General features: G+C 29.1%; 2 protein-coding genes across 2 annotated transcripts; both read left to right on the top strand.

Annotated features, from left to right (window-relative positions):
• The first annotated feature begins 2,798 nt into the window (after window positions 1-2,798).
• Window positions 2,799-3,766, top strand: LOC100571607. The gene is made up of 2 exons (XM_008191119.1): window positions 2,799-2,821; window positions 2,917-3,766. Exons 1-2 carry the CDS (start codon window positions 2,799-2,801, stop codon window positions 3,764-3,766), a joined length of 873 nt encoding a protein of 290 aa, XP_008189341.1.
• Window positions 3,767-3,802: 36 nt separating this feature from the next.
• LOC107884322 lies at window positions 3,803-5,101 on the top strand. Its single transcript, XM_016806134.1, has 4 exons — window positions 3,803-4,007; window positions 4,185-4,377; window positions 4,462-4,567; window positions 4,703-5,101. The coding sequence occupies exons 1-4, from the start codon at window positions 3,803-3,805 to the stop codon at window positions 5,099-5,101; spliced, it is 903 nt and encodes a 300-aa protein (XP_016661623.1).
• The last annotated feature ends 4,426 nt before the right edge of the window (window positions 5,102-9,527 follow it).

Here is a 9,527-nt window from a genome sequence, read left to right as displayed (position 1 = left end):
GAAGAATTTTATTTTTAGATTTCATATAATATTTATAGTTTTAGTATTATGTAGACTGTATGGCGTATAATATATTATATTTACCACATAATCTCAATCAAATATAATATAAGTAAATAAATATAAAAATAATGGTTTTTGCATCAACTATTTACATTTTGTTTGATAGAAAGAATGAAAATTCATACAATTGCTGTATAAGTACATTTATGTTTAGTTGTAAAATTTACAGAAATCAGAAGTAAGTAGGTACCAATTAATTATTATTTATGTTTTAGGTATTAATATAAAAGAGTCTTTAAATGCCACCTTACCAATACATCGTAATTTAATTCATGAGTTTAATGCTTTACTTCTCAATAATATATGAAGGTGAGAATTATAATTTATTTCTTGTAGAAATTTAAATTGAATTTTAAACAAATATTATTGTTTTATTTAGGACCAGGGAAATGTAAGTCAATACAACAAACAAACTGAGTTCAATAAAAATTAAAAGCATTGAGATTGATACTTCAAAAACAAATTATGTACAGTCAATATAAAATTATTGTAACTTCTTTAAACTGAAAATGTTAACTTTTTATAATAATATTATAATCTTTTGATATTATATTGTTGTGAATAGGAATGGGTAAATCAATGTGATTCTATTCCTGATAATAGTCAAAATAATGAAAATAATAATATAGTAAAACTAAATGGAGAGAATTATGAGATTGTGATACAAGAACAGAACTATAGTGATTATATTAAAACGGGCTTAACCAAAAGCAAAGCTTTATGCGATAAACCAATACCCAAAGCATATAATGAAAAATTGCCAATAACTGAAGAGAAGAAAAAAGATTTAATGTCATTACTACAGTTAATTCCAGAGTTATATCACGTTTTTTAAAAACTTAAAAACAAAATATGATGTAAGTGATCCATTTGTGTCTGATGAAGGAGAGTAAGTTATCATTATATTTAAAATTTAGTCTCTAATTTATAATTATAATATAAAATAATTATAGTATAATATTATTTATATTATATTACTATCACATAATTAAGAGGTACCTATATTAATCCAACACTACAACTTTAAAGTATCCTCATCTCACAAACACTGGTGGTTTTATTTTCATTAAAATATCACTCTACTTGTAGAACATTGTATCTTCCTTAATTGGCCATTTATAAAATGCCTTAGTTGTTTCCATAGATTTGACAACAGCAGCATCTACATCAACACCAATTATTATACCCGGGTACACAGTATTAAGATAATTTACAATCACACACTTATTGATAGCATATTTTCCGTCACTGGGCAATCATATACATCACATACTGAACTTGATTCACTATTAGATTTAATTAGTACGGTTTCTGCACTTATATTAGCATCAATGTCTGATAACTCATCGTAAACATACGCATAATTTGTTCCTTCAGGAACTTTATTTTTTTCCTTTTTGTTATGGGCTGTGTGGTTTCTGCTCTTTTAACTTTTAAATGTTCAATAAATGATTCATTTACATTAGAACTTGCATTATGAAGTCTATTCAATAATTCCTCAACTCCACAAGGAAATATACCACACTTCCTAAATCTATTTTGTAATGTAGTTTTTAATGTTGGTTCCAATACATCCAAAAGGTTTTTTAATAATCCTGGATATAACTGATTTTGTAGGATTGGATTTTTTAAGCCATTAGTTGTTTCTTTCCTTCCCCAAGTATTTTTCTCCGTGCCATTTTCATTGGATGAAATAGTGCAACATCTAATGGCTGCGTGAGATGCGTGCTGTTCGGTGACAGGCACACAAATTATATATAATTTTCTTTACACTTCTCAATGGCTTTAGGTGTTAAATGGGACGACAAGTTGTCCCTAATCACAACTTTTTTTTTTTTAATGGCGAAGTAGTGTATTATTAAACCAATCTGTAAAAGTATTTGCATCAAACCATCCAGAAGTTCTGGCATTATACCGGCAGCCTTTAGCTTTATACACAACGTATGGAGGAAGAATGTCACCAACAGCATTCCCACATTAAGCTAATGCTGATTTTTGCGGTGTTACATATTCGTTCAGGATACTTTGATCCTCTTTTTACATGAACTTTTTTTTTGCCCAGGGTTATCTGTTAGGTTGGTATCATCATAGCTATATATAGTTTGTGAATAAACATCAGAAAGAGTTATTTTTAAATTATTTATATACTCTGTTAAGGTTTCAGCATTTACAGAGGTCTTTGACTTTTTAATATTAGAAGCTAAGCGAACACTTAAGGTTTTGTGACGTTCAATTAAATTATCTGTCCATGTAAAACCAGGTAGATTGTTTTTAAAAAATTTAATGTGCCTACCATTTCTGTCCAAATATGACTTAAAAATAAATTTAAGATCAATCTTATCAATAGGCAGGGCCGCATTTAGGGGGGGGGGGCACTGGGTACAACTGCTCCGGGCGCCAGTATTTTAGGGGCGCCAAAATTTTGTGGACAGAAATGTCTTTACTTATGAATTTTTAAAATTGTATACTTTAAATTATTTTTATAACAGTATTATATAATATAATCTAGTATAATAGTATTGTATATATTATAATATAATTATGCCGTATGAAATTTATTATTTAAACAATCAATGTATTTATAGCAATATAGCTATGTTTATATTTATATCTATAGATCGATAATTATTAATATACCTAGTTCCCAAATTTGTTGTGATTATGTCAATAGACATCAGTTATTTATAATAATACGGGTAATACCAATACGGCGTATTTTGCTATCGTATATAGCTATGAGCTTAAATTTAATTTATTGGTAAAAAAAATAGCCATTTTACAACTGGTGTATATATACAAATTTCTGAAATAAAATTAATAACATTTATTTATTATACCATATTGTGTTATTAGGTCTGATCCAGCTCTGTGGATCATAAACAATTTTACTCAAGATTATTTGAGTATTCATGGTTTTTCTCAAAATGTTTCCAGCATGAATTTTTCAAAATCAAAAAGACCCTATATTAAATCTCAAAAAGGTATTAATAAAACCTACTACAGGTATTTTAATTTAAGCTATCTTCAGGTCACTTTAAAAGATGGAGAAAAATTGAAACGAGACTTTTTAATGTACTCTGAGAGCAAAGGTGTTATTTTTTGCTGCCCATGTCTTTTATTTGGTAACAAATCAGCATTTGCTACAACTGGTTTTTCTAATTGGAAAAAGGCTGAGGAGCGTATATTGGAACACACAAATTCTTCAAAACACCGTTCAAATATCTTAAAGATGAAAGATCGTGGCAACACACTTGGTCGGATCGAAAACAATCATGTGAGACAAGTGGAAGTTCAACATACATACTGGATAAATGTATTAAAACGAGTTGTGGCTGTTGTTAAAAGTTTACCATCCAGGGGATTGGCATTTAGAGGAACAGCTTCAAAAATAGGATGTAATAACAATGGTAATTTTCTTATGGCCCTTGAATTATTGGCTGAGTTTGATCCTTTCTTATCAAACCATTTAGAAACATATGGAAACCCAGGAAAAGGTAATACATCATACATATCATATAATGTATATGAGCAATTTATTAGTATAATGTCTAGACAAGTACTAAATACAATTATTCAAGAAGTTAAAGCTTCTCGATATTTCTCAATCAGTGTTGACTCTACCCCAGACATATCACATATCGACCAGCTTTCGTTTTGTGTTCGATATATCAACAATAAAGGGGAACCCGTCGAAAGGTTTTAATGTTTTTTGGATCAAATTGGACATAAAGCGGATGACATGGCAAATGCTGTATTTAGTGTATTCAAAAAATATGACTTAAATATTGATTATCTTCGAGGCCAATCCTATGACAACGCCAGCAATATGTCTGGGATTTATGCTGGACTGCAAGCAAAAATTAAAAATGTCAATCCCTTAGCAAAATTTGTACCATGCTCTGCTCATTCCCTTAACTTGGTGGGAACTAATGCAGTTGATTGTTGTACTCAAGCTGTCTTATTTTTCAATTTACTTCAAAATATTTACACATTTTTTACAGCTTCTACTCACCGCTGGAAAGTTCTAAGCGCATCTGTTTAAGGACTTTCTGAAACAAGATGATCTGCCAGAGATGATGCTTGCAAATCACTAAACAAACACTGGTCTTTAATTATTAAAGCATTAGATCTAATTAAAAATGATGATGCTGAGAAAACACTTTCACGAAATGAAGCTAGAGGAATTCTAAACAAGTTAAATAATTTAGAAACTGCTTTCCTATCTATATTCTGGGGTCAAATATTACACCGATTTAACCTTACGAGCAAGAAATTGCAATCTGTCAATATCGATTTGAGTGTAGTGTGCGAATTGTATAAATCATTAATAATATATATCATTGATTTACGCTCCGATAAAAATTATGAGTATTTTAAACAATTTGCAATTGAAAAAAGTACAATTAAGCAGTTTCAATCCTTTACTAAACGGTCAAAAAGTAGAAAACAATTTTTTGATGAAGGACCATCTAAAGAATCAACAGTTGAATACTCTGATTTTAGAGTAAATACCTATTTTGTTATACTCGATCAACTGCGGCTAGAACTAGAAAAAAGAAATGAAAAATATGTACATCTACTTAAAAATTACAATTTCTTTTTCAAATTAACAGAACTGACAACAATTGAAATTCGAAAGAATGCTGAAATACTTCAAAATAAATATAAAGATGATCTCAGCCCTTTATTTGCTAATGAATGTGTTCATTTTAGAAGCCACTTATTATCTATCGGTGATAAGGCTCCTAAAACCATTCAGGGAATGTGTAGTTTTCTGAGAAAAAATGATTTGATAGGTATGTATCCTTATATTGATGTGTCTCTGAGAATGCTGTTATGCACACCAGTTAGTAATTGTTCGACAGAAAGGTCTTTCTCGTGTTTAAAACGTATTAAAACATATCTGTGGTCTAGTACCTCTGGAGAAAGGCTAAATTATTTAGCTATCATGAATATTGAAGCTGATATAACAACTAACATTCAATTTGATGATGTAATTCAAGAATTCGCAACACAACAGAGTAGAAGAAAAATTTAAATATTATATTACATAGTTTTTTACTTATGATTAAAATAAAGGAAGTTCCAAAACAATGATCTTGAATATTATTCTATATTATAAACATCATTCATTTAAATAGGTAATATTATTTAATTATTTGCTATTAAATTTTGTGTTTATTATAATCATTATTTTTTGTAATTTCTACAAAATTAAGTAAGTAAGAATCAATTAAACTATAGGTATGTAGAGATTCAAAAATAATTAATGTTTAATAACTGGTAAGTTGACAAGTTGTTATGAAACAAATTTATGCAGGTCACTTTTTTGTCACTTTTATAAATAAATTCAGTCACTTTTTTTAAATAGCTTAAACTACTACCAGCCCTGTAAATAGTTACATTAATTTTATAAAATACTATATACAATAAAATATAAAATATTTATTTGCATAGTTTTATATAATTTTATTTTATTTATCCATGAAGTACCTACTTAAATATGTTTAAAAAAAAAACAACTTAATGATACTAAATTATTAGCAAGGTTTAAGTGACACAAATTCCAATATATCTTTGCGGAGGGATCAAGCAATTACTAAACAATATTTTTTTGAAAAAAGCACTCTTAAACAAATATTCTTTTCTTCGCTCAAAATCTAAAAGGTTAATGAGGATCTACCTCACATATTTTCCGTGGGAGGAGCAATTTTTTTTTTCACCGGGGCTTGGGGGGCGCCAATTTTTTTTTTTGCACCAGGGCGCAAATTGTCTAAATGCGGCACTGTCAATAGGAAAGCCATATTCACTCATAACATGAATGTTTCCAACAGAATTGTTCTCCTCTGGTTCAGTAAATACAGTGGGACGTCTCACAGGCTTTTAATTTGTTAATGATTGTTCGCCGAGGAATTTTGAAGGCTTTTTCAGTTTCTCGTTAAGTCATATGTTTGGTCATCACAGTAAGTAAACAACGCAGTAGTGTGTGTTCTGTATAGTTTTTATAGTGTCTTGAACCCACCGTTCGTTTTTATTTGTTAGGCATAATAAAATTAAATTAAAAAAGGGGTAATACTAAAACCCGGAACCGATTCCATTCCACACCGGTGATAAGAAAAACAGTGTGGCCTGAAAGAATCGGGCTAAAATATTGTTATCCTTGTTCACATAAAATACTTTGTACATTATTTAAATACATTATTCCGTCATACTGTTATATTATTAAATATATTATTTAAAAAGTAAATTAAATGCATAGAATATATTAACTTATTAACCTGTGTACCAAATTAGTAAAAAACAATAAATATTATTGTAAAAACATTAGTCCATGCATCTTGTGGAATGCAGTTAAAATGAATATAACCCTACCTTTTAATATGAAAAATATCAAAAGATTTTTATTATTGCAGAAACAGGACAGGATTCGAATACTACAGGTAGTAAAATATAGTCCAAATTGTTTATGATTTATAAAACGTATAGCAAAATTGTAAGTAGATTAAATTCTAGCGACTGATATAAAAATCAGCGAAAAATATTCATACGTACACAAACGGGACGGAATTCCACCGCAATAGGTTCTGAAATATAGTACAAATTGTATACGGGACGAGCTGTAGTTCATTCAAAAGGGAATTATTACTTAAGAAACGTATATCAAAAATTTAAGTATATAAACCCTATCTTAAAAAAATCAGCGAAAAGTATTTATTATTGCAAAAACGGGACACGATTCCACCGCCACAGGTGCCTGTGTTAGGTCAATATTTTGACGAGACGAACTGTAGTTAATTCAAAAATAATTTAAAAGATATAAATCTATATATTAATCTACTCAATTTTTTTAAATACCTTTTATAAGTTTTAATTCATTTTTGAATTAGCTACAGCACGTCCCGTCAAAATATTGACCTGATTACGCGCACCTGTGGCGGTGGAATCCCGTCCCGCTTTTGCAATAGTTATTATTTTTTCATAATATGTTTACCAAAGAATAGGGTTTAATCTACTTAAAATTTTGATATACGTTTCATAAGTTTTAATTGATTTTTAAATTAACTACAGCTTGTCTTGTCAACAATTTGGGCTATATTTCAGCACCCACGTTGGTAGAATCGCGTCCCGTTTCTGCATTATTGAACATTTTTCGCTGATTTTTATATTGGTCAATAGAGTTTAATCTACTTAAAATTTTTATATACGTTTTATAAGTCTCAAATCATTTAGGACTTAATTACAGATTGTCCTGTTCGATATTTTGCTGTAACCTGTAATTCTGTACTGTTTTCACAAGGATACATATTTTTTGCTAATATATTTTTGGTTAATCTATGTATTTAATTTATAATTAAGTTACATATTTAATAATTTAATAGTTTTATATTTAAATATACCTATTAAATATAATGTTAGTTGTAATTAGAAAGTATATTTTTCACTGGACATGTTCAGGCACACTGTTTTTGTTATCACATGTGGAATGGAATCGGTCCCGTCCCGTCACGTCCCGGGATTTAGTATTACCCAAAAAAAATCTTTGGATCAAAGTTACATGAAATTCTATAATTTTTGGTTTATTTATCAAAATACAGATCAATATCTAAAAATAACAATACAAGTGTAATAAACATTATATATTTTTGAAGTTCAGAAGGTATGTTACTAATTAAAATACTTTTACCTGGTTTTTAAATTTCAATCCTGTAGATTTTGGACAACTTTTCCGTTGGATTTTTTTTGCTTTTGATAACAACTCTTATCATGACATACACCTTGGTGGCAAATTGAGAGGTTGATGATCGATACGTTTCAAAACGTTTGTAATGAACATGAAGATTAGAGATAAGGAGACCAAATTCCGTATACAAGATATGGCCCGACCACGATTAAAGATTTACAGGTTTCACAACGACCCTATGTACATACACAACAAAAGTAAATTAATTAATAAATAAATAAATAAAAGTGGTGCGCTTAAATGTGGATTTCTAACAGCTGATCAACTATGAGAGAATAACTACTAGCGCTCCAATACATATTGTATATCTATATTGATATATTTTGTAGTATCAAGAGAAATCACTATAATGCAAAAGCGCTAACTGTTATTCTGGCTATGACAAGATCGTTAATTTTAAGCGCACCAAAAAATAAGTTTCGTTGAGTAACCTGTATATCTTAAATCGTGGGCAAGACATAAGTCGCAAGGTTATTCTGCCACCAGGAGCGCGTCGTTCCATAGCAGTGCTATGTTTTACAATAGGAACAAATAGTCTGATAACGAATATGTGATAAGAATTACGAACGGTTCAAAACAAACCGTTATCACGGTTCACCCCATTTAAATTACACAGGCAAGAAATAATTTGAACTAGATATTCATTTTTAATATATTTTTGTTCAATTCTTAGCTTAATGACCATTTATTATTTAAAATATACATGTTTTGGACAAATTTTAATTCAATAACCTTGAAGATTGGTGTATTTATTCGTGAGAAAATCGAATTTTATAAAAGTAAATATTGAAGCAGAACAATATAATTATTTACTGTCTTTGATAAAATAAGTTTTAATTTTTTAATTTCTGTTGAGGTTGTAAGAAATGTGTAATTCTCTCCTACCCTAATCCATAATTTAGGAGTTGATGCATTGTTGAAGATTCTATTTTTTTACTTTTATTACTTTGTGTTCTTAAAATTTTCGTCTTCGTGAAAAAATGTGTGTAAGTACCTGATTAAATAGGGTAGGTTTATTTTTTTCTTGTAATTTAAAAATATGACTTCGCATACCATAATCCAGCTTTCTTCCATAATTAATTTTATTGATGACAAAAAGATTTTCTCGAAGGGAGAAAATTCATTTGAAAGTGGTCATGTGGTATGCTTTAATTATTTGTCTGATGTTGGAATTTTAAGTGGCCAAGTTCATGCTAGCATGAAAAACAAACTGTATGATGTTGAGGTAGGTATTCTATATGAACATAATATGTTTAATTTTTATCTATTGACTATTATATATTATAAATACTTACTCTTATTTATATACAGATATTCTTCAAAGGTAGTGATGTTGATTACGCTACTTGTACTTGTCCAACTGGTCGTACTAAATGTCATCATATGGTATCTCTGCTCCTTCATGGACACAAGAATATATCAGCTGTTACAGACGCACAGTGGTCGTAATAACAAATTTAGGCGGACAAAATTATTTTATTTACAATATGTGTTCTTAATGTTATTAATTTTTAATTTTAATTATTATAAAATTTCAAATATTATGAAAACGTACTAAAATGAAAGAAAATGTATTTTTATTTTTACAGTTAACAGACCATATAGTTTTATAATTTTGGATTTCTGAATATTCTACAATATTTCATTCGGATACATCGTCTTTGTCACTGTCACTGTCAGAGTCACTATTTTTTTGTCTACCTCAACAATTAGTAGTGCCCTA

Source organism: Acyrthosiphon pisum, chromosome X (genome assembly GCF_005508785.2).
Source record: "Acyrthosiphon pisum isolate AL4f chromosome X, pea_aphid_22Mar2018_4r6ur, whole genome shotgun sequence".
Taxonomy (NCBI): domain Eukaryota; kingdom Metazoa; phylum Arthropoda; class Insecta; order Hemiptera; family Aphididae; genus Acyrthosiphon; species Acyrthosiphon pisum.
The sequence above is the reverse complement of the archived record's forward strand: the minus strand, read 5'-3'. Positions and strand labels throughout refer to the sequence as shown.

Coding starts and splice junctions, on each gene's coding strand:
- LOC100571607 (XM_008191119.1), top strand. CDS start 2,799: ATGAGCTTAAATTTAATTTATTG. Junction 2,822..2,916: donor AGCTTAAATTTAATTTATTG/GTAAAAAAAATA, acceptor TTGTGTTATTAG/GTCTGATCCAGCTCTGTGGA.
- LOC107884322 (XM_016806134.1), top strand. CDS start 3,803: ATGGCAAATGCTGTATTTAGTGTATTCAAAAAATATGACTTAAATATT. Junction 4,008..4,184: donor AACTAATGCAGTTGATTGTT/GTACTCAAGCTG, acceptor TAATTATTAAAG/CATTAGATCTAATTAAAAAT. Junction 4,568..4,702: donor TTGAATACTCTGATTTTAGA/GTAAATACCTAT, acceptor GAAATTCGAAAG/AATGCTGAAATACTTCAAAA.